At 45.2% G+C, this 24951-nt stretch overlaps 1 protein-coding gene across 5 annotated transcripts in view; it reads left to right on the top strand.

The window, feature by feature from the left end:
- The first annotated feature begins 12915 nt into the window (after positions 1-12915).
- Positions 12916-24951, top strand: part of BAHD1 (bromo adjacent homology domain containing 1) — a 77524-nt gene continuing 65488 nt past the window's right edge. Inside the window, exons 1-3 of one of the 5 annotated variants that reach the window (XM_043548724.1) lie at positions 12916-13048; positions 15601-15761; positions 16220-16278. In XM_043548724.1, coding sequence (XP_043404659.1) covers positions 15607-15761; positions 16220-16278 — 214 coding nt within the window. In that variant the 5' untranslated portion in view covers positions 12916-13048; positions 15601-15606. Of the gene's footprint in view, positions 13049-13350; positions 13796-15600; positions 15762-16193; positions 16279-23311; positions 23772-24951 lie in introns of those variants that run through there. The other 4 variants (XM_043548723.1, XM_043548725.1, XM_037900481.2 and 1 more) reach the window with 4 other exon arrangements.

The raw sequence follows: 24951 nt of genomic DNA, 5'->3' as shown, positions 1-24951 counted from the left end.
GCGGGCCACGAGCCCGGAGCAGCTGGTTTGGGGGCGCGAGGCAGCGCCGCCCGCAGCGGGAGCTCCCGCGGGAGCGCGGAGGGGCCGCGCGGCTGGCCGCGCTCGCAGCAGGGAACGGGCTGTAAGGCTGCCTCGTTGTGCAGAACGCTTCCCCTCTCCCGCGCTGCTAGCTGCAGCCCACGCGGTCCCGCGGCAGATGTGCGGGCCGGCCGCTGGTGCTAACAGGGCAGCCGCCGCAGCCCTCTCTCTGGGTGGCTAATGCACTGGCGGAGCAGAGCACTTTGGCTAATGAGCCTCCTGCTGCTTCCCGTGCTCAATTTCCGGCTTGTTAGTCAACTGGCAGCTCCCGCTCGCCTCCCCCAGCCCCTTAGGAGAGGGTTGAGGTGGATTCAGAGAGAAATCCTCCTGGAGGAGGCACGAGATCAGAGATCGTTTACAAAAAAACCCCAAAACAACTCTCCCCCCCCCCCCCCATAAGCATTTGGCCTCGGGTTTTAGTTTGCCGGCAGAGCGACCTTTCGCTTATGCTCAAATAAATTTGTTAGTCTCTAAGGTGCCACAAGTCCTCCTTTTCTCTTTCCCACAAGGAAGCTCTCCCAGCTTTACATAGGCTATGTTCCATGTCCACCAGGAAAATCACTAGCAAGATGTGTATCCGCAGATGGGCTTTGCTTCTCAAAGCATAGTGCAGCTTTTTCCTTTCCTGGGTATGTGAGTGTAGCTCCCTCTCCTATACCTGTGTCAAGTGTGTGTGTGTGAGAGATGCAGTAGAAAAAAACGGTATCTGGACTTTGGAGCTTTACATTAGGCTACTGTAAGCTCCTCCTCATCCCCCTTCCCCTTTGTTTTGCAAATATGCCTCCGCTTTGATCTACATTTGCACTGCAGGCTCTCTCCCTGTTGATGGAACTGAAATGAACTGGAGTCAAGGAAGGCGTTAAAATGAGACAACTGATAGGAGAGTGCAGAAAAGGTGTCCATGAAAAACAGGACTAGGAACTTGATTTTAGAGAAATAGATGGTGTAGCGGGTGAGCAGTGAGCAAGGATGTGTATAAGTGTGTTTCCAAGAGCAAAAGGGGCAATATTTTCCATTACCATAGTCCTGGCTCCTATAGTTCATGAGACATAAAACAATAAAATCTGAAACCTATTAGGCCATTTGTTTGCTGCCACTGCTACCTTTACTTCCATGGCTAACCTCTAAAATGTCTTTTCTACAAATTGGAGCATCACCCGTTGCTGACAAAAGTGATTAGAAAGAAACCATTTCTCCCTGATGATCACCCATTAACATGTGCTTGAAATTGTTTGTTTGCTAGATCGAACAAAACCAATTTCATTACAGAAAGTTTGATTAAGACCTTGTGGAACATTGTTATTCCATCTAAACTAGCTAAGCCATTTCCAAAACTAAATGTGGGAGAGGAGGAACCGGGGGAGGACTCACTTCTGACAGCTACTATCATTTTCTTAAGTGTTCACTGTTCTGTACTCCCTTTTCTGCTCTGCGTGTGTGAGTCCACTCTGGTGAACATAGGACATAGCTGAGGCTGTACGTCAGGTTGGGTCCAGTGGCATCAATCAAGGTATCGGAATCTATATTTTATATAGATGTGTGTGTGCGAGCTCTGTGCATTAAAGCTGGACTCCAATTCTAATTTCCTTTTTCAGCTGCTCATAACTGTCCTCAATCAAATTATTTTGGGGTTGAAATGTTTCTACTTTGCTTTCAGCCAGCGGTGATTTAAAGATTGACCAAAGTCAATTCAAATTGTTTTGAGTAATTTAAGTATGAAAACTAATATTTTCCCCATATGTTCTGATCAGAAATGTTACAATGGAGAACTCCAGAAACATCTGCAATTAGATGCTCAAAACTAGGCCCCAGTTCTCTCTATAGTTATAAGGGTGAAGCTCCAGATTATATAAATGAAAATTGCACACACATACGTAACTGACGGCAGAATTGGGCCTTTATGTTGTTTTTGTAGCTTTTATTAAGTCTAAAAATGCCAGGTTAAAAAAAGTTTAAGGATTCTGTAAGGGTCTGTGGTTGTTCCCCCCACCCCATCTTTCTCAGTGGGGGGCCATGCCCCCTCCCTACAGATGCCTTACTAAAGCCAACTACGCCTGTAAACTCTGCAGGGCAAATAGTGACATATCAAGGAACTTACAAGAGCAGTTAATGATGCTTCGCGAGAGCTGCAGGGTTGTGGAGTTTGTAATGCCTTTAGAAGTTGACAGAAGTTATAAATTCTGTAAGCAAATAGTTCCTTATTTTTTCCCTTTAAAGAAACAGGGATGGTAAATTTTAATAACCTTGTTGTGTTACTGCAATGTTAAGAATGAAAAATAAAGAACATTGAAATCTAGATCCTTCAAAAGATAAGATATTGTTCTGCTCTGAAAAGTGACTTGGTTAGAATACAGTTGTATGGTTCCATCTTTATGGTCTCTCAGTGATTCCCAGATCAAACCTGCTCAGTTTACAAGTAAAAATCTGTTTTTTTTCTAAATGCCAGCCCTGCAAAGTCAACCCAGAATCTGAAAGTCAAACTGGGTTCACATACCATCAACTATAAGGGTACTGCAACTAGAACTTAGCGAATATCGTGTTGATGGTGCATGAGCCAGAACAGAATCCAACTCTTTTTGCCATAAGTGTGTTGATTTTGTTGTGCTAACAGGAGTAAAAAATAGTAAAAATGTATTTTAGGCACTAAAGTCAGCAGATATGCCTCTGAATATATACAGAGAGCAGATCTATTGAGTAAGAGGGTGCAGTTCTTAAGGTCACTTTTCAGAGTAGAATATCACTTCAAAATTGTTCCCACAGTGCTAAACAACACATACATATTGTACTTGCACTTGCCAGTATCGGGTCCTTGTCAATGATTGGCCTCCTAGGTGCTATGGTAATGCAAATAATAATAATATTACATCCATGTAGTATTTGTTATTCCTACCTTCCTTGTTAAATGTGAGCTTTAAAGGGGATCTGAAAAGGGGAAAAGAATGGGTTTGTGCCATTTTGCGGATCTCCTTTACTGTACTATTGCATGTTGTTAACAACAAGGAGTCAGGTGGCACCTTAAAGACTAACAGATTTATTTGAGCATAAGCTTTCATGGGTAAAATCCCCACTTCTTCAGATGCATGGAGTGAAAATTACAGACGCAGGCATAAATATACTGGGACATGAAGAGAAGGGAGTTACCTCACAAGTGGAGAACCAGTGTTGACAGGGCCAATTCGATCCGGGTGGATGTAGTCCACTCCCAATAATAGATGAGGAGGTGTCAATTCCAGGAGAGGCAAAGCTGCTTTTGTAATGAGCCAGCCACTCCCAGTCCCTATTCAGGCCCAAATTAATGATGTTAAATTTGCAAATGAATTTTAGTTCTGCTGTTTCTCTTTGAAGTCTGTTTCTGAAGTTTTTTTGTTCAAGTATAGCTACTTTCAAATCTGTCATAGAATGTCCAGGATGATTGAAGTATTCTCCTACTGGCTTTTGTATGTTACCATTCCTGATGTGCGATGTTATTAATGTGTACTGTAAATGATATAAGGTGCGCAGTGTGGTAGAGTTAGCATCATGGAGTTTCCCTAACTTAAGCGTGCATGATGTCTCAGCCTTAATATTGCATTAACGTTAGTTTTTAAAGAAAAAATAAAAGAAACAAATGGGGGATAAAAGAAGTGAAGGTGACCTGAAGCTCTCTTAAGGTCCATCTGTACCATAGAAGTGTTCCATTTCAGGAGGAAATGATGTGGCTAACCATTGCCAGACCCATCTGTCCCTGCAATGGTTCATTGTGCCTACACTAATGGCCTTTTTTTGTTTGTTTTGTTTTTTGTTTTTTTTCAAGTGGATGCAGTATGTCCACGTACAGCACTTGGCCCGGTTGTTATTATTGTACCTTGTACTTTGTGGTGCCTGCCCCACAGCTCCCTGGAGCAGGTGTGTGGCATAGTGGCTACTGCATACTTGTAGTATATTACTTGCGTCTGTTAATTTTAAGTAGAGTTTGATTTCTAAAGTGAAGAATCAGACCTGTGTTTCACTTTCTGTTTCTGTGAGGATATATGTACAGTTCTTTAAATGTGTAGCAGGAAGCCAGGCCTGGGAAAAGTTCTAAGCAGAAGTTTTGTCATGAAGCAGAAAGACATGGAAGGCCAGATTTGTACAGTTACTTAGATCCTAAAGGTGCACTATGTGCCTCATGGTATTTTCAAAAGCATCTAGCTGCGTCTTTAGGAGGTACATGGGAATTAGGCACCTAGACACATTTTAAAACCCCCTGAGGCATGTCACTGTATCTTTAGGCACCTAAATACGTTTACAACTCTGGCCTTGAGAAACAGAATAGAGCTGATATTATTTTTCTTATTTTAATAAGACCCTTGTTCAGTGTTAGAAGAAAATGATGCTTTCTCTGACTCTTTACTCTTGGCACATTATAGTTTCCACATACCCACACAAGTATATGGATGTCATGGTTAAATCTTGGCAGGGTGTTCCCTTGCCAATATTGCCTACCAACCACTGTGACACGCAGCAGGCTTACAGAATATTATGATGAGCACCCCCAACTTCGGGTAATGATTCTCCATGGGTAGGGATTTGATTTGATTCTTTTAAAATTAATTAAAATATAAAGTTTCATACTTTGTATGAATTTCCTTGTGAGCCCAATCCTGCAGCCTGCTTTCCGTTCGGAGGCCCTGTTTGTTGCTGAACTGAGTTTTGTTTTAGAACATGAGAACAGCCATACTTGGTCAGACCAAAGGTCCATCCAGCCCAGTATCCTGTCTACCGACAGTGGCCAGTGCCAGGCGCTGCAGAGGGAATGAACAGAACAGGTCATTACCAAGTGATCCATCCCATCACCCATTCCCAGCTTTTGGCAAACAGAGCTAGGGGATACCATCCCTGCCCATCCTAGCTAACAGCCACTGATGGACCTATCTTCCAGCGGGGCCAGCAGCTCAGGGGGTGGGGGCAGCAGCTTGGCCCAACGTGGCTGGGACGGGACTGATGTTCGGGGGCTGGGGGAGGGGCCAGCTTGGCTGGGGTGGGCAGGTTGCGGGGCTCCTCAAGTTGGGGGGGCCCTCAGGCTCCTCCTGTTACGGGAAGGGTTTGGGGCTCTGGTGTGGGGGGAGGGGCCCTCAGGCAGAAGGGGCACAGCTACCGGCTAGCCTCTCAAAGCTGGGGTTCTCCTGCCACCCATGGTCTTGGCCTTCACAACATCCTCTGGCAAAGAGTTCCACAGACTGACTGTGCATTTTGTGAAAAAATACTTCCTTTTGTTTGTTTTAAACCTGCTGCCTATTAATTTCATTTGGTGACCCCTAGTTCTTGTGTTAGGAGAGGGAATAAATAACACTTCTTTATTTACTTTCTCCACATCAGTCATGATTTTATAGACCTCAGTCATACCCCCCGTTAATCATCTCTTTTCCAAGCTGAAAAGTCCCAGTCTTATTAATCTCTCCTCATATGGAAGCTGTTCCATACCCCTAATCATTTTTGTTGCCCTTTTCTGAACCTTTTCCAATGCCAATATATCTTTTTTGAGATAGGGCAGTGACAGCTGCATGCAGTATTCAAGTGTGGGCGTACCATGGATCTATATAGAGGCAATATGATATTTTCTGTCTTATTTTCTATCCCTTTCTTAATGACTCCAACATTCTGTTCGCTTTTTTGACCGCCACTGCACATTGAGTGGATGTTTTCAGAGAACTATTCACAATGACTCTAAGATCTTTCTTGAGTGGTAACAGCTAATTTAGACCCCATCATTTTATATGTATAATTGGGATTATGTTTTCCAGTGTGCATTACTTTGCATTTATCAACATTGAATTTCATATGCCATTTTGTTGCCCAGTCACCCAGTTTTGAGAGATCATTTTGTAGCACTGATACACTGTGGAAAGGTAAGTAGAGGGCTAGGATTTATTTGGAGGTTGGCAGTAGCCTTGCATAGTGACTGTGGATCTGTCATTTCAATGACTTTTCACTATGTCCCTTTTCTCCGGTTATTTTTTTCAAATACCTGGCCCCTGGATTGTAAAACTGATGCAGCTCCCAAATTATAACTCAAATGCTGGCCACCATTAAATTAAGTTAATTTTTTATTGATGCTGTTCAGTTCTATAGTATTATTTAATGGATGTGCAGTGTGTGTTTGTTGTCTGTGCTCACAAACCTCTCTCCCTTTCACGTTTTACAGGAGTAAATGAAGTGAGAACTGCTTTGATTATGATTTTTATTGTTCGTTGTGTGTAAATGTCACAGTTAAAACTTTATATAAATAAACAGTGATTATGTGTGCTATTTGATATCTCTGGAGAGAACAGAGAAGAGACCGGCATCACCTGGGCTGCTCTTGAATCTTCCTGGAACAGAGAGCAGGAGAACAATCATTGGTAGGGGTGGCAGAGCACTGTAGATCCAAGCCAAAAGGACAAGCAACCTTGGTGTGGCTGCAAAGCCTGTGGTTTACATTTGCATTGGTGTTATGCTGCTGTGCAATGAACGGTTCAGGAAGTGGTATTGTTAACACTTGCTTCGAGAAAGTACACTCACAGTGGTACTGGTGAGGTCAGAAGCGCTTATCTGTGTGGACAGAACCTGTTTCCAAGATTTGTGGATGCCAGAAACAACGGCTTTTCTCTTTAGTTGTAGAGGCACCTTAAAGAGTCAGGTCCCTTTAAGCATGCCTTTAACTTTAAAGCTTTAGAGCCAACAGCACCAGTAAGTGCTTAAGAGCATCATTAGAGGTAAAATGCTTAAGGCAGCTCAGCAGTGAAGGCACTGAAGAGTCTGCTCTGAAAAAGGACTTTAAAAATGGTATCATGGGGTTCCATGTTTAGTGTGTCTCAGTGACTTCAGATCAGATTTGCTCAGTTTACCTGTAAAAGACACTTTTTTCCTAATTACCAGACTGAAACTGGGTTATGAATGTCACGCTGCGTTCTTTCTTTCCTGCCTAACCGTCATCACCAGTAATATAGATTGCAGGCCAAATCTTACCTGCAGTTAAACTTGTGCTACTCCATTGTTTAGAGAAGGGTTGTGCTGATTTCACTCAGAGCAAATTTGGCCCTGCAAGTTCTGTTGACAATATATGAAAAGAAATAGAATTCAGTGGCCTCCCTCTTAGCACAGCAGAGCCAACACATCTAGCAGGAGTAACAAGTAGTACAAACTTATTTTACTCAGTGAAGTAAACAGATGTATTTCTGAATACACACAGCTGCTGATTCACTATTGTCCTTCACTTCATATAGTAACTTAGGGTGGGATCCGTGAAGCTACTTAAGTGCCTAAATCCCACATTTGGGTGCCTAAGTTCCAATTTTGGCTCCACTGTGATCCACAAAACTTCCACTGACTCCTGGAGGTGCCTAACTCACATGACGCCTAAGTTATTCAGGGTAAAAGTTCCCTAGGCACCTATGTTTTTGCCTCTGGGCATGTGCGCTGCTACCTCCCTCTAGGTGTACGGATGCCTATCTCCCACCTAGGCCCCAGAATGATCCATGAGCTGGGGGAAGGCAGGTGTTTGGCCACCTAAATCATGTGCAGGGCCCAATCTGGTAGGCGGTCTCTGAGGATGCCTACTTGATCAAGTACCACTCAAAAAATGAGGAGGAGAAGATGTCCTTACAACTTTTTGCCCAGTGGCCTGTGCATTTGCTTGGGATGTGGGAGAGCTATGTTCAATTCCCTGCTCTCTGCCAGAGTGGGAGAAAGATTGGAACAGGTGTCTCCCATCTCTCAGGAGAGTACCCTACCTACCTAACTATGGGATATTCTGTGGTGGGGGTATCCTTCAGTCTCTCCTGTTGAAGCTGCTGCACTCTGGATAAATAATGAAAGAGTGACTGGAGCAAGAGGAGTGGTCCCAGGGTGTCCCACCTACTAGCAGGCTGCCCTAACCACTCGATTACAGTCATTCCCAGTCCCTTGCTCTCTGGTCCAGTGACTGTTCCACTGTGGATAGACACCTAAATAATCATTGGGTCAGAGAGAGAAAGGGAATGAGAATGACTCTGTAATCCAGTGGTTAGGGCACCCACCCTGAGGTGGGAGATCCGTGGTTCTATCCCGCTTCTCCAACCTGCTTTTTGTTAGTTATCCAGAGTGTGACAGCTCCAACAGGAGAGAATGAGGGAACCCCAGTTCAGTATATTCCATAGCTCAGTGAGTGCAGCTCTCTCCTGATAGGTGGGAAACCCCTGTTCAGATTCTTTCTCCCCTTCTGGCAGAGAGGGGGGAACTCAACCTGGGTCTCCTACATCCCAGGCAAGAGCGCTAACCATTGGGCTAAAAATGATATGATGGGCTGCTCCATTTTGTGTAGAGTGAGACAGGCATCTAATCCATTCCAGCAACAAAATGCATCTAACCCTGATTCCAGGCAGCAGGTTCCCATTCAGGGATCTCTGAGCAGAGAAATGACTCCACAAGGTGAAAGGCCATGGCAAATCAGGCCTCCAGGATGAAGATCTGTTTAGTAAGAAAGTACAATTTTTATTGTCAGTTTTCAGAGTAGAATTACATTGTAAGGCCTGAGCCAGCTTTAATGCTGAGGTCTGAAGAATTAGTAGTGGCTAAGTGTGATCTGATGATAAATGGATTCCATGCATGCCTAATCTTCTAAAGTTCTTTAAAGTAAGGGATCTATGGAAAAAAACCTCACAAAACTTTCAGAACAATTCACTTTTGGGCTGAGACTAAGCACGGAAAATTTCAACACAAAAGGAGACTAACCAATTTATTTGAGCATAAGCTTTCGTGAGCTACAGCTCATGACAGTATGCATCCGATGAAGTGAGCTGTAGCTCACGAAAGCTTATGCTCAAATAAATTGGTTAGTCTCTAAGGTGCCACAAGTACTCCTTTTCTTTTTGCGAATACAGACTAACATGGCTGTTACTCTGAAACGCAAAAGGAATCTGTCTGAGATAGTTATCAGCAACTATTGGGAATAGAATGACAGCTATAAATCAGTCTTAGTTACAGTAGAATCTCATAATCCATTCTCCACTAAACTGTACACTTTATTATAATCTGCAGAAATTAATGGCAGCCTCTCTCCATCTCTCTGCAAAGATTAAATGGAGTGAGGTCTTGTGTAAGATTTCATTATTTTCACAATATATACCACAGACACTACTATGAAGTGTTATCATAAATCAAACTAACTACAATTCATAGAATATCAGGGTTGGAAGGGACCTCAGGAGGTCATCTAGTCCAACCGCCTGCTCAAAGCAGGACCAATACCCAATTTTTGCCCCATATCCCTACATGGGCCCCTCAAGGATTGAACTCACAAGCCTTGGTTTAGCAAGCCAAAGCTCAAACCGCTGAGCTATCATTCCCCCCCAATTGACCAAGTAAAAGCACAAAGTTCATTTTGAGACACCATAGCCTGCTTTTTTTTGTTCTGTTTTGTTCATTTAGTCACTAATTCAGAAAATTCAGTTGTTTGCAATGGGTCTCCCTGAAAATTAGTGAGGTTCTACACTATACCATGTATTGGTGTACCTATACCAGTCTATCGGTGTACATCATAATAGCAAAAGGGTTTCCTTGGAAGAAGCTGTAGGAATCCTGGACAGTTTGTCAGATTGTGTGTTACTTTCATAGGAATAAATTTTGATCTCAGTAACACTGGTGTAAATTTGGAGAAACTCTAACAAAGTCAATGCAGTTAAGTCAGATTTACACTGGTGTAACTGAGAGCAGAATTAGGGACTGAGACTGTGTGATTTGCCACACTGGGTCAGGCTACTGATCTGTCAAATCAGGTGTCTTGCCTCAGCATTGGCCATCATCTGATGTTTCAATTGGGAAGGCAAAAATGTTTCCCAATGCACCTATATTCATGCAGTGGTGTACATGGAGTGCAAGGGAGCAGTTTCTCGGAGCGTACATTTCTGTGTCTTATCTATATCCTGAGAGAATCCTGGAATTCCTCCACACTCTGGATACCAAAGGGTAATGTAAACATAGGCTTCATCTATAGTAGGAACTTTATGTTGGTATAACTAACTATGTCAATTAGGGATGTGGAAAATCCACATCCCTGAGCAGTGTAGTTATACCATTCTAACCCCTGGTGTAGACAGCACAATGTCGATGGGACGGCTTCTCCTGCCAACATGGCTACTGCCTCTCAGGGCGGTAGAATACCACATTGATGGGAGAAGCTTTCCCATTGGTGTAGGTAGAGTCTTCACTAAGCGCTACAGCAGCACAGCTGCACCGGTGCTGCTGCAGCTCTGTAGTGTAGACAAGGCCACAGACATTACCAATAGAGGCTAAAGTATCTTTGGGGGATCCTGACTGAGCCATTTCTTCCTCACATCCATGGACACTTGAGTGGTAGTTGCATTTGTGTCAGTGGATATATCTAGTAACTGTGAATGGGGTGGGTCTGGTATTTCATTTCAGCTTATGGCATGATTCTCATTTATACTAAGGCTAGGGTGACTAGATAGCAACTGTGAAAAAACGGGACAGGGGGTGGGAGGTAATAGGCACCTATATAAGAAAAAGATCCAAAAACCAGGACTGTCCTTATAAAAACGGGACATCTGGTCTCCCTAACTAAGGCCCCTTTACCTCCCTCTGTCTATCTATGGTAATATCATTACCATCGGCCTCACAGTCTTTAATGTAGTTATCCTCACAACATCGCGGAGAGAGAAGGAAGTGCGATTATCCCCATTTTACAGATGGGACACTGAGGCCCAAATCCTCAAAGGTAGTTAGGGCCCTAACTTCCATTGATTTCAGCGTTCCAATGATTTCAGTGGAAGCTGGAAGCCTAAATAGCTTTGTGGATATAGGCTAGAGGAACCAAGTGACTTACCCAAGGTCAAAAAGGAAGTCTCTGGTGGAGAATTGAATCCCAGGTCTTCTGAGTCTGAGGCTAGCACCTACCCACTGGACCATCCTTCCACTCTGGCAGCATATAGGGACCTGGAAGTGGCTGTGAATGTAATTGAAATGTGCACATTCCGGACTGACACCCTTTGTACTTGGCAAATGAAGACAGGAAAGAGATGTAGCTTTCTTGGTGTTGCATCTGCTTCCTCTCTGCATACATGTGTTGCACTGAGCCCTGGCACCCATGCACCTTTTACGTAATTTCAGAGGATACATGTACACTGCAGTGTAAGCCTAGGGTTAGTGGAAATTGAGTCAGCAGGCCTGGGTTAGAGAACCTAGGGCTTGAGTATCTACACTGATTGTCAACCCTATGTTAGGAATTTTCTAACCTGTGCCTGAACCTGGGACTCAGCACACTGACCTCAGTCCACCAACCATCTCAGACTTTCTAGAGCTCCGCTGAAATGTGGCCACTCTAGCCATTTATTCGTGGTGTAGTGTGGGAAAACCTGACTGTTCTCTAAACTTGACTGTCCAGAGAGGACAATGAAAGTCAGCCCAAAGGATTTTGGAATACTTTTGGTGGACTCCCAGAGCGTGAGTCCAGTGGGGCTGTGTCTACACTGCAAAGCAATAGGGCTTGAATCCTGGGCCCCACTTGACTCAGGCTTGGACCTTACATGCCATGGGGGTCTGGGACCCTGAGTCAGACCCCTGGATTAATGCAATATGTGTGTAGATGGAAGGGGGGTTAGGTGTGGCCCTGAGTTCAAACTCTCGGCTTATATTGCAGTGTAGACATACCCTTTGTGTCTTTGAATCTACTAGCTTATCTGAGCCAATTGTATCCAGTGTGTCACCGGCACTCATCAACAAGTGACAGGGGTCTGGCTTTTCCTGAGTGTAACTTTATAATACAGAGCCCTCATCTATGCTCTGGGAACAACTGCATCAGCATTCCAAGCCCACTACAAATCTATCTTTTCAGATTCCATTTTGCAGATCATTTAACTGCTGTTTGTTTTATGTACTATATTGTCTGCTTGGGACATGTGTTTCATGTTCATATTACTACAGCCTTACTACAGTTTTTTGTGTATCACACTTCATAAAATAATTGTTATCTAGGGATGGTTAATCATCTGATAGTGCATATGAATTTTCACTAATGGTAGCAACATCCAGTTCAAAGTTTAAGTCCATCGCTATTCAGGATAGCACTTAGGTATGTGTTTAACTTTTAAGCATGTACTTAAGCGTGTTTTCTGAATCCATGTCCTTATTCCCAGCTGTTCTGTTTACTCACTGTGAAATTTCACTTCTCTGTGCCTCAGTTTCCCCCCCTGTAAAACGTAACTAATGAAGCTTACATACACCTTTGTGAAGTGCTTTGAGACCTTTGGGTGAAAAGCACAATAACTGTACTAAAAATCTTCTTATTTCATATAAAGTCTGGAGTTCCAATTATCTAGTAATCACACATGGTGCTATTTATTTGCCATTTTTCCAGGTAAATAAAATATCTCAGATTTATATGGCACCTTCATGCTGGCTGACAGATCTCCCACACTGATCCTGTTTCTAATATGTCCTCATCAGGGCAAAGACTACATTATGTTTCATGGGAAAGGGGAAAAAATCACTATGAAAAGAATATAGAAAAGTTGATGTTTAAGTAGAGGTCTCAAAGGAAACAGCATCTGTACCTAAAGGTGTTATATTGTGTAGCTAAACACTGATGTCCAAATTCACCTTCAGTGTAATGTCATTCCAAGTAAGTGAATAGAGTTCCATCAGAAATTAGTTTGGCCTGCAGTATTTACTCGCTGTTCCTCCATGAAAAAGGAATGGAAACTGTCTCTTTAAGCAGTAGACTGTGCAGTCTGAGCACCTTTTATGCTGAGGCTGCTCTGCATCAGGTAGGGCAGGGCTGACTCAGCTGATTTGGATATGTGTATGCTCACTGGTTTAGAGTCTGGTCATTTAAAGATATCCCTGCAAGGGGTGGGGAGGGAGAACTTTACAAGGGAGGCGTCCTGGGTAAATTGAACCTGGTACAAAAGCCTGACTGAGCAACTGTGTCTCATTTTAATCCCAGGAAGCGGAGAGGAGCTTCTAATAGAAAATAAAGGTGCCTACAGCATGTGTATAACTGTGATGTTCTCTCACAGGATATGGAAAGCTCTAATTTAAAAGCACCTCAGTCCAGGCTGGGAAAGCTAGTAATTTCTTTGTATTTGGCTGGGATGAGAGGGTGGGGTTGGTTGTTATTTTCAGTAAATGAAACTGAAAGTCTTCTATCAAATTAATCTGTGTGCAGTATGTTTAAATACCTATCAGTGCATAAAATTGCTCTGCTAAGGGGCTGATAGTTACTTACATCTCAGTCTGTAAGGAATAGGACTCTATATCCCTCCATGCATGTGGGGCTATGCTACTGTGTTTTTCTATAGGTTTCAAACAGAAGTTTCTTGGGAGTGTAGTTTTTATATTTTATTGTATGGGTCCTAATTCTACTGAATGTTGCCTCCTTTCAGTTCCACTCCCCCTGCCCTAACCTGTACATGGAGTTTCTAGTTTGGTTTTTTGATGTTTGCTGAAGGATCTGGTTCTCTCTGACATGCAGCGTTGTTTGAACCCCCAATCTTTTGGAGAGATGAGTGATGTGCTGCCAGATTCTTCTGGCTTAGAGCGAACAGGTCGATTTTTAAAACCTGCAAGTCTATGCAGAAATCCAGGCTAAATGAGGATGTTGGATTTTGCGAACATCTAACACAGAAGTAGATTGCAATGGAAATCTCTGACTTTTCTGAGGGGGATTACTGAAGCTGTAAAATAAGAAGAATCCCTTTAATACAGCAAATTGATGCACTGAAATGTAAGTCTGGCAATGATATAATTTCAGATATTGTTATCAGAAGGGATTGACTTAACTCAAGTTTTTTGTGATCCCAGCAACTGTTTGGTGTGTGGTGGTTTGAGGAAGAAATCTTGTCAGGATCCTACCTGCTCCCCAAAAGCACCATATTATGACTTCTAGCCAAGGAAGGCTGGATAAGGCTTTCCCTGAAACCTATTAAAGCTGATCTAGGAAAGGGTTAAAGTAGGGGTTCTCAAGAATACTGTATGCTGCTGCTTCTAGTATATTGCTATCAACAATTTTAAGCTTGTTGTCCTACTTCATATAGATTCTTATTTATTGCAAGCAGCAAGTGTAATGGGAATTCTCCATTAGTGGTCCTGGTCAGGATTCAGGTGAGATCTCCTGCTCTTGGAGGAAGAGACACTTCTTCCTGCCTCTCACACACCGTGTGGTCAGGGTGATGTTCCTGAGTGCTATAGGTCTGTCCAAGAGGTCAGTTTGCAGTGGTTGGCTAGTTCTGAGGCTAATAGCATAAAGAGAGGGATGTTGTCATACACTGCTTAGGGCCACAGAAGCAACTGCTGCATATGGAAGCCCACAGTTTTGGCCAAGTGAAGCCAGTTGTCTGAAATGTGGTAACTTTGTAATGCCTTATCTGATCAATTCCAAAATTTCAGGGAATGTTCTAGGCAGCAGAGGGCACAAGCCTAGTGGTTTTGGTGCAAATTTGAACACTGATTCACAGGAAACCCATGCCCCCAGATAGCCTGGTGTTGCAGGCAGAGGATTCTGATGCCTACACATCAGAGGTAGCAGCTTAATTTTCTGGGGAGCACATTGTCTTATTTCTGTTAGAGTGCAGACAACAGTCTTACAGGGAGAGCATGAAGCAGGGACTGGGGGGTATGGGAGGAAGAGTGGTTATGGAGGGAATAGGGACCCAGAGGGAGAGGAGGAAATAGCCATGGTAGGAGGAAGTAGCAGGGACCAGACAGATGGGCTGTTGGTGATTTTTCGGGGGGGAACCAGGGACCTGGAGAGGGTGTGGGCCAGTGGTGATGGAGAAGCAGAGACTAGGAGAGAACTGGGGACTGGTGGGGGAGGGGAAGGAGGCAGGGTGGGTGTGAGGAGCAAAGCGGAGACCTACAAGGGAATGGCGGGGGGGGGGGGTGGTGGTGGTGATAGGGGAAGCAGGGACTCAGGGGGTGGAAGACTGAATAGATGAGCATAGAAGCAGGGACCTGGAGTGAAGACAGGGAGGGAAAAGCAGGGCGGGGAAGAAACAGTGTCGTGAAGATGGGATAAGGAAATAGGGAGCTGGGGAGCACACATGGGAGCCCCTGCCATGAGGGGAATGGAGAAAGGGGTAAAATGGTATGGGGGGAGAGGCCGTGGCAGATACACCAAGCCCCTGGCATGAGGGAGGGATATGGGATTGCAGGGACTGGGAGTCCCTGAAATAGAGGGGAATGAGAGGGTAGCACACAGGGAGCTTGTCTTCTTCTCTGCTGTAGTGTTTGGAGCGTAGTGTTTGAAGGACTCTCCGGCCACACTTAGTTGATCCATTTGTTATATTCTCAATGTCTGTTTCTTTTTATCCAGTTAAAGTCATTAACTGAATGATTGTTTGGGTAATTAGGAATAAAGAAACATAACTCCCTTCTCTTTCTCCCTCTGTTTCCAAAGCCATTCTCTTCCTTTATGTCATTGCGTTTTCTTTCCTTTTTCAGTGTTGTCTTTTTCCCCACTGCCTTTCTTTCCTTTTGCTGCCCCATCCCAGTCTCCATCCCTTCTCATTGATACCTGCCCCTTTTGTACAGGCGTAAATGACTGTAAGCTGCACAGCTGTGGTGAATCAAGCCTTCAGTTTCTCTCACTTCCTGGGTCATGCTGTAACTTCCTTGGAGCCATCCTGCTACTGGGAGGCCACAGGAAACTACAACCAGGCCTTCACTGTCTATGGAGGTGAATGTGACAGCAGGTTAGTAAACACTGCTACTGCCTATACCAGCACATTTCAAATGGTGAGTCAACAAACAAAGGGATATTTATTCTCCTCTGCTGCTATTCAGACAACAAGCAGAATGTTTTGGATGTTGTTCCCTTTACATGAATCGGAATGTTCTGTGACAGTTGGGCATTGGCACCTCATTCTTCATGGTTAATGAGAAAAACCACTCTCATGGGGTTCCTGTGATAGCCAGTTATCTTGTATTGTAACCAAAGATTACATTATTTCCTCTACTCCTGCCCCCCGCCCCCTTCTTTCGGAGTGTAATTGATGGCTTTGGAAGGGACAAGAAAAGAAGTTTACATAGTTAATGTCCCAAAGGAAAAAGTGGCTATATAAAGAGTGTCGGAGAAAGAACTCTGGTGATGCAGGGGCTAAGTCTGCTTTCTATGTCAATTCCAGTTCTTGTACTTCTCCATCGGATACAGGTGTATGTGTGTTTTGGCCTGGTCTCCAGATGTTCTGATATCCTGCATCCTTGAAAGAGGTAAGTTACCTATCCTGCACCTTGAATGAGGAGGTGACACTTAATTGTAAATGGGATAGCATGGTCGTTGACAAGTTTCTCTTCGGCAACAATTAGACTGAAAAATTTGAACTCTAAATGCTGGAAAGTGCATGTATTGCTGTTTGAGCGAGAAACAAGTGTCTAACAATTGTGCTTATTTGTTATAGAGGTAGTTTGGTTTAATAGTGTAACTGGAAAAACTTCTGATTAACAATTACTGCTCAGTTATTAAGAGAGATAATTGAGCTAATTTAATTCCAGATTTGCCTAGATGTAGATTATAAAGCAACTGTTAGGAAATCTAGCATTTTCATTTGTGTCCTTTGGCCTCCCTCATTCCAAAACGTACTATGTCACTGTGTGGGAGGTGAGATTAATTTACATATGCACCTCTAGCCCACAGAAACTATTGCCCAAGAGGGTGTCTTAAAATGATAGCAGCAGGACACTGTTAATGAGAGAGGGATCCTACCATGCTTCATGTATTCTAAATCCAGATATCTTTCATCGTTGAAAGGCAGTCACACCTGGAATAGAATGCATGGCAGCTACTGGGTACGGGGGGGGGGGGGGGGTGTGTATCAAAAAGGGTGTGTGTGATATGTGTTGGTGGGGAGAAGGGTTATATGTGTTAAGAACAGAAGAATAACTTCTCCAGCTGAAACTGAAGGGGGAATTTAAGAAGTTACAGTATAATTACCCGAGTTAGACTTTGATCAAGGTACCCTTGTTCACATCCATTCTTTGTGTCTTGATCTTCACTGACCAAAAGCAGTCAGGAACTCAGTTTTCTGTCTCATTTGAAAGATGGAATGTCCAGCAGCACAGTGACCCCTAACATCATGTTGGGGTATTGGTTCAGTACTGACTCAAAGGGAAGAGTGCCATCTACTGAATCATAAGCACCAATTCCTGCTAGCACCTGTTTCCTTGGAAGTTTCTGTCATGGTTACAGGGTTAGCTGCACCTCTGTCCCCTGTCTGGTCTCTCAGAGCACCCTCACAGTTGGCATGCCTCATGTCTTTACCTCTCCTGGGGTGGCATTCTACAATTTGCACACTTTGACTGGGCCCTGGGCTACAGCACTCTGTATAACCATGCTTACCCAGCAGATTGGACTGAGTTCTGGCACCTGTGGTTCTTCCCATCAGGAGCTTTGTGGCCAGTGATGAATATAGTTGCTAAACAGCCTTCCTAAAACCAAAGCATTGTTTGTTTTAACAGTAGGAACAAAGCTTTAGAGAAAAGGGATTTTAAAGCAGTCTTTGTGCATGTCTATTTACCAAAAGATTGTCCTCGCCTGGTGGTAAGCTAGACAGGGCTAATTTGTTCATACCCCCTACTGGGTGCCTGTGTCTCATCCTGATTCCTCCAAACATTTCCCCCATCTCTTAAGAGAGTCTCTCTAAACTGCTGTGGTCCTTTTGAGCTGGTGGAGTGTGCACACCTTTCCTTGTATGGCACTGTCTTTTAACCCTCGAGCATTTGTGGAGAAATGGCCTTTCTTGAGTCATTCTTTTTCCTTTCTGCTTTCTCCCCCCTTACAGCCCCCTATTAAACTAAACCAATATATTCATACAGTATACATCCCAAAAATGAGGTCAACATACAGTATTCATAATCATAAATTATTTCAGAGCATCTCCAAATCCATCAGTTTCCAATCCAATTATTGACCAGATGTGACCCTCCTTAGCTGATGAAATCACAGTCCATAGTGGTATGGCTGCAGAGTCATTAAAACACTTCTGGAGAGTAAAGTGAGAACTCTGTTAGATTCTGTGCTCTGCATTTGGCCAGTACCTTAGTTAACCTATTGCTACTGCTCACTGGAGAGAGAGCCTGTTTTAAAAATGTATAGGACATCTTGGTAGTCCAGTGGTAAAATATACTGCTGATTCTCAAAGGTTGACTCCATCACTCTTCAGGTGGGAGCACTGTGTAGGCAGCACTCAGCCCCTGGGGACAGGGATTACCCTTTACCCTTGGGTGACTCCCTTTAGCTGGCGCTCGCCAGTATTGATGGGTTTTGGGAGGGTAACTGCATGTTCTGAGGATATGTTGCTGCGCTATGGGACTCTTGAGGGAAGTGGTGAAATAAAGGTATAATGGGAATGTTTTGATAGTACCTCCTTTTCCTCCTATCTTTCTTTAAATGCCAAACTGCAATAAAGTTGCTAAAGCATAAGGGAAGCGGCTCCGAGAGCAGTCGTGATTCTGAAAAGTCTGATCCGATTGAGGAGCTGTTGCATGCTGTCACATTAGAAATCAACTCTTTAGTAAGTTCATGGATCCACATGAGACTGAGTGTTCCTTTACAACCATTACGGTCTTCGGAGTACATAGTATGTATATACTTTAAGTACTCCTAAGATAGACTGCACTATCCTCTCCATATGCTTCTGTGAATTGATTATTTTCTGTTTTAATGCTACCTTAAAGGAGGAGAAAACTTAGTGTTAGCACTGTGCGCTTCTACAGAGCCTGTTTTCTGAGCATCTCAAAACACAAGGATCTTACAAAGGTGGCTATGTTACTGGATGAAGGCCAATTGCTACTGTACGTCCCCTGTGGTTCTCAGCAGTGTAGCTGATCAATCTTGGGGTGGGGGGGTTGTTCTTTATCAAAGATGAAGGCAAATTTTTCAGGCAGCCTCACTTCTAGCTTCTGTACCATTGTCACAGGTAGTGTACATGCCTTTGCTGGAGAGGCCAGGTTTCAAATGAAACTTCCGTCAGGCCTCATATAATCAGTTATCATAGCTCAGTCCAAAAGCATGTTGGTTAGTTTTCATGGTAATTTGCCAGTGTGCTAGGTTCAAGTGTCTGTGTCAGTGTTCACCATAGTGACATCTAGTAGTGGCTGACTATTTGCTCTGGGGATGGCTAGCCTGGAAAAATATACCATCAATGATCCCTACTCTGTTCCCTTGCATGTGGTACCGTGTGTGAAATCATTGCTATAAACTGTGTGGTAGACTCAGAAATTACTTCTCCATCGTGTGGAGACTTTATCAGCAACTTACAAATCCTGGTTGCTGAGAGGAGTTTGAACAGAAGGCTGCAGAGCGGTGTCTTAAAAGAAATTTTACATCTACACAAACTGCCTAAGGAAATTGTGTGTGTGGTTTAGAAAGCAGATCAGTATCTCCAATTGGTTGAAATGCTCCCTTTTACCTCTTAGCCCAATTCACTCAGGCCCAGCAAGGATTTCAAAACACAGTATGCATGATCAGCCATTGTGGGTTACAGTATCCAGGCCCAATGGGAAGAGAGAGTATTTCAGACTCTTAACTTTCCTTGGGTTTTGCTGAATTCCAACCAGACCTGTAAATGTTATTTTAACCTAGTTTTTTAAGGCCTAGTTGACACTGTGTGTTCATTGGTGTACGCTTACTATTTAGACATACTCTCGCACTGTGATTGGGCTATCCTGTGTGGCATGTGCTTGCTTCCCAAAGTCCTCCTGAACCGTAGTGGTAGTAAAATGAATGGCAAACATGTTAAAGCTGACGGATAAGTTTCAGTATGTGGCTAGCATGGGTGTGAGTTGGTGGAAATCAGGGAGCATGTATCTCCTGTCTTAATCTCAGTGAAAGTAACGCACCTTTTTATCTTTGAGAAAATTGACATTGCATTTTATAACTTCCAGTTTGTAAATCACGTTACGTGGTTCTCACTGCAGCTCCTCAGGAGAGAGCTCACCATCACGGCTGTCTCCTTGTTTGGAAATACCACCCACTCTGGTTAGACGGCCAGGAATGGGAAAAGAGACACAGAAGATTAATCAGTAGAAACTTGACTATCAATGGTAGTGCCCTGGTACTGGCTCCAGTCACTATTTCAGGCTGATATCTGTTTGGGGGCATCGTTTCCTTCTTGCAGCCTGCCTAGGCTGGATAGTGCAGATAAGAACCGCTGCTTTGAAGAAGCATTCTGCTTGCAATGGCTAGTCCCAGGGCTGGCCTCCACAGCTGGTTCTAAACAGCCCTTTGTCCCTGGTGTCCCGTTGTTGGGTGAGTGCTGAGTCTGGTGATAACAAAGTACGTTTTAAAAAACATAGATTTTTCTCCTTCAAAACAGAAAGGGGTTTGTGTAGTAGGATCCTCCTATTATGGAATGGCAGTAGGTGATTACAAAAGCAAGCCCTTAGTGATAGCAGCACTTCCACTAAAATATGTAAGACACGGACTCTTAACTGATGTGTTTAGTGTAATGATTGTCCCAAAGGCTGCAAGAGCAGAAGAAACTGCTCCATATGTCATGATACACATGGAGTGACCCCCTTCCCCTCTGTTGCTATTAACGTGCCCCTTCAGTGGGAGAAGGTATGGAATACTGGAGTGGGAGGTTCTGTGACAGTTGGTCCCTCCTGGCTAATGAGTAAAATTGGCCTCCCCTTGAAGGAACGGGAAAGTTGCTGATACTGGCTTACAAAACTCCTTACAAAAGGAGTTTGTGTCAATGAACCAATAAGGGGGAATCTTTCTTTGTGACATCTCACAGAAATGGAAGCACAATCACCTGCCATCTAATTTCTCAAAGAGGGGGTTTATGCCTTTTTATTTGTGCTATAATGACAGTGTTAAATACTGGTAATTGAGGCGCTAGAAAATGGGTTCCTACCGATGGTGATAGGGCAGCAGGGGATGATTTTCTAGAACACTTCCTAGCTTCGTATTTTTCCACAGCATCCAGGAGTCCATCCCTGCCATCAGATGTTCATGCTTGCATGACCCAGTTTACAAATATCTGTATAGGCAGCAGCGTAGTCTTCATTTGTTCTGCCATGCTGCGTACCAGGAGAGAAGTAATCTGATCTACACCTTGAATGGAAAGGGAAAACAATGTAAATGGGGAAAGCATTGGAGAACCATGGTTATATTGAAGACACTGCAATGTAAATACTGGTAAAGGTGTTTTATTTCTATTTGATAGGTTGCTAGTAGTGATCATTTATTGGTAAGGCTGAGTTCCAGTTTCTATGCTACTGCTGCTTTTTCCAGTTGCTTATAACTTTCCTGAACTACCTTTTTTCTTTTCTCTTTCTGGCTCAAAATTTTTCAAAGATTGGTCTCAGCTGAAAAATGAATGTTTTGGGAAAATTTAAACAAAAATGTTTCCGACTTTCAGTTAAAGGAAAGTGTATTTTTCCCTCTTTGCATTTGATTAACTTACACATTTGAATAGTTAGTGATTTGGGGAGGATGCATTTGTAAGGATGCCAAAATGTAGGGGAGGCAGTCAATTAAGGATATCTTTAATAAAAGAATCCATTTGTTACAGCCACCTCACTTTAAGGTGTCAGGTAAAAGTGCACTCTGAGTTTTTTCAGCACTTGAGAAAATCAACTACAAAAATTAGCACTGATGTGGTGTTAAAGTCATGAAATCAAGAACTCCCCTTAGGAAATCTCAAAAGTTAAGGTTTTACCACAGTGTTAACTCCATCACATTATTCAGGTGTAGTACTTTTTATTGTAATTTACCTTCTGAATTGCAAACCTTATCATGTTACCATGTAACCTATAATATAATTTTTTTTACAGGATATACAAAGTTATTACAGTGGTAGGAATCTTAATGTTGGCTATTTCCTTTACACATGAATGCTTGATTTGTCAGCATTAACAGTAATTCTTGCATTTAATAGTATGCCTGTTTATGATTTGCAGTAATCCTTGGAGGGAGGTTAGTTTAATAGAATAACTAGATAAATTGTGGTTAACAGGTATTGATTTAACCAAAGGGTTCCCATTTTTTCATGGTATGGGACATACTTAATACAAAGACTGTCATGTGGACTGCTTCTCCTCCCATTCAGGATCACACAACATCTCTGTGGCAACTACAGTTGCTTAAATAGAAAGGTGTTTAATGTATCTTTACTTTTAAAATGCTATTTAGCAGGTGGAAAAGAGAAGCCAGCATGTGACCAGACCACTTTTGGGAATCTGATTTAAGGTACAAGTGTTGATGTGATCTCCTCCTCTATTTCAAGTCTGCCTGACTGTAGGTTAATACAGCAATTGTTAGTAAGTTTTAAACTCGTCTCGCTTCTGTAATATCCAGGTGGGGAAGGTCGGATTAGTTTAAAATGTAGACCATATTCCCAGATCACCAACTGCCAAGCGAAGGTCTTTGCAGAGTGCACAGAGGGGTCGTCTGGCTGGGGAGGAAGTACTGGAGATTGACTGGCTGACAAGTTGAGTCAATGACCTGGATATGGCAGTTGTGCAGGGGGAGTAGACTCAGCTGAAGGCTCCATGGAATGGCAGTGACCTGGTTATACACACTCTGGGATGGGAAAGGAATGGGGGAGCAGCAGAGAGCTCCTCCAAGGCAAGGGAAGTGCTGGACGGTGGGAGACTGGCTCTGGAAGCTCAGTGAGGGGCTGGAGATCGCGGTGTAGAGTCACAAGGGAGGAGAGTGGGTGGCAGGCTGGCGCAGTGACTAGGCTAGGGATGGTTTTCAGTGGGTCAGGCATGAGAGTCTGGTTTCTGTGGGATGGGGAGGGGCAAACTGGGGGAGACGGGTTGGACTGGAAAGAGGGCGCAGCAGCGCGTGAGTGGGGGTGGGACACGATGTAGGGCGCTTGTAGGCAGGTTGGGATGGGAACGGGGGTGTGGTAGGGGGATGCTGAGGGGCAGGGGACGAGGCTCTAGGGGAATACAGGGAGGGATGGGGTGCAGGGGGCATACAGGAGGGGTGTGGGATGAGGAAGGGATCCTAGAGGGGTGGCAGGCAGCCGGGCTGGGTCAGGGGCTCGCCCAACGATGCTCCGCGGGGGATGCCGAGGCTCGTGTGGAGCTGGCCCCTCCCCCGCCCTGGGGCGGTGGTGGCCATGCCGTGGCTGCTGGGAGCCTCCTGCGCTGGGACCCGGTTGTGGTGGGGGGGCGCTTGGCCCGGCTCGGGCGGGTGGCTGGAGCGGGGATTGGCTAGCAGCGGCCCGTGTGATTGGCGGCCGCGGAGAAGCGGCCTGGTGGGGAGGGCGCTGATTGGCTGCGGACGAGGAAGCAGGAAGGAGGACGGAGGGGCTTGCTGCTTTCGGGGAGTTCGAGCCGAGCGGCAGCGGCGGAGGAGCCTCTTGTCCCAGTCGTAGCGGCCGCCTGCTCCCGGCCTGTGTGCGCTGGGCGGCCGCGGCGGGCGGGAGGAGCCTGATCGCGGCGCCCCGGGGGGCCGCCCCCATCCCCATCCCGCAGCCGGGAGGCTCCGGAGGAGGGGGAGGCGGCGGCGGAGGCGCTGACGCAGCAGCGTGGAGCCCGGGACTCGGGCGCCCCAGGGGGGGGTCCAGCTGCTGGATTCCATCCCGGCCGGGGCCTCCGGCTGCCCTGGGCCCCGACGGGCCGGGCCGGCCACGGAGCAGCGCGGGAGAGCGCGGCGGTGAGTCCCACGCGATGGTGCTCGGGGCTCCGCCCGCCCCGGGATCCCGCACGGCGGAGGCTGTGGCGCTCGGCTGGCTCAGTCTCCCCGGGTAACTTCCATTGCGGAGCGGGGTGATGGGAACAGGTGCCGCCGAAGGGTGGGGATGCAGCTCCCGCCGCCCCCGAGGCGGTTCCTGCGGGACGCCCCTGCCCAGGGCGCCGGGTCGGGTCGGGAAGACGAGGAACTTTCCGCCCGGCTCTGGCTGGGAAGGAGGGGGCTGGTTTACTCCGGCGGGTATCCGAGCCCCCTCTCCCGGGGGAGTCCTCTGCCCGATGTGGGCGGGCGGCCCGTGCTCGGCGGCATGAGCTGACAGATAATGTGGTGCTGGGGCGGTGGAGCCTCTTCTCCCCACCCCCCAGATCTCCGCATGGGCCCCCGCTCCCCTTCGCGTGTGCTCGGGGTGGGAGATCCGGCTGCGTCGGCCTCCCAGAGCTCAGCCAGCCACTGTAAGGAGCTGCCCCTTAGGACACTCGCTCTCCCCTGAGCTCGCGAAGCGCGGGCGGGCGGGTCTGTAACCCTTAGGCTGGGAGATGGGGTGCGATCTGACCGCAAAGGGCATCCTGCTCCAGGCTGGCACTTGGGCGAGCTGAAGGACATAGTGGGTTGTTTCCATTTTACCCCGCCCATCACCCTGCTGTCTGAGCGGCTTCCCTTTCCACAGAAAGTAGAGGAAATGGCCTTTGTGGCAGGTGGGTTGAGCTCGGGTTGAGAGTCCCCGGTATCTATCATCAGTGCCATATCATATTTGTGACCAGGCCGTTTTGCTCTGGGATTAGCTTTAGGTTTAAAGTTATGTAATAAAACAATTAACTTGGAAACTCCAAGTGATGTGGAGAAGGGCATGTGATGAGCTCAGGGGGAAGCACACAAATGGGGTTTGTGCTCCTTGGCCAGCTATCTTTTTCCCTTTCCTCTGTCTCTCTAAAGTCATAAGAATATTTTACAATTTGCTAATTCTGAGAGTGTTACAAAATCTACACAGACTTCTTTTTTGGGGGAAAAAAATCGGAGACAGATGTCATTATTAAAATGGCTCTAAAGGACAAAGACAAACAGAATGCTTGATTCCTAGATGTTGGGCAACTTGACAGGCAATTTAAAACAGGGGAAAAAAACTGGAGAAGTGACTAAGCATTACATACAGCCTTAAAGGGAAAAATGTTTGAAAATGAATCTTGATGGGTTTTCTCTGGAAACGCAAGAAACAGAATCACTTGATACTGATTCAA

This window comes from Chelonia mydas, chromosome 6 (assembly GCF_015237465.2).
Source record: "Chelonia mydas isolate rCheMyd1 chromosome 6, rCheMyd1.pri.v2, whole genome shotgun sequence".
Taxonomy (NCBI): Eukaryota; Metazoa; Chordata; order Testudines; family Cheloniidae; genus Chelonia; species Chelonia mydas.
The sequence above is the reverse complement of the archived record's forward strand: the minus strand, read 5'-3'. Positions and strand labels throughout refer to the sequence as shown.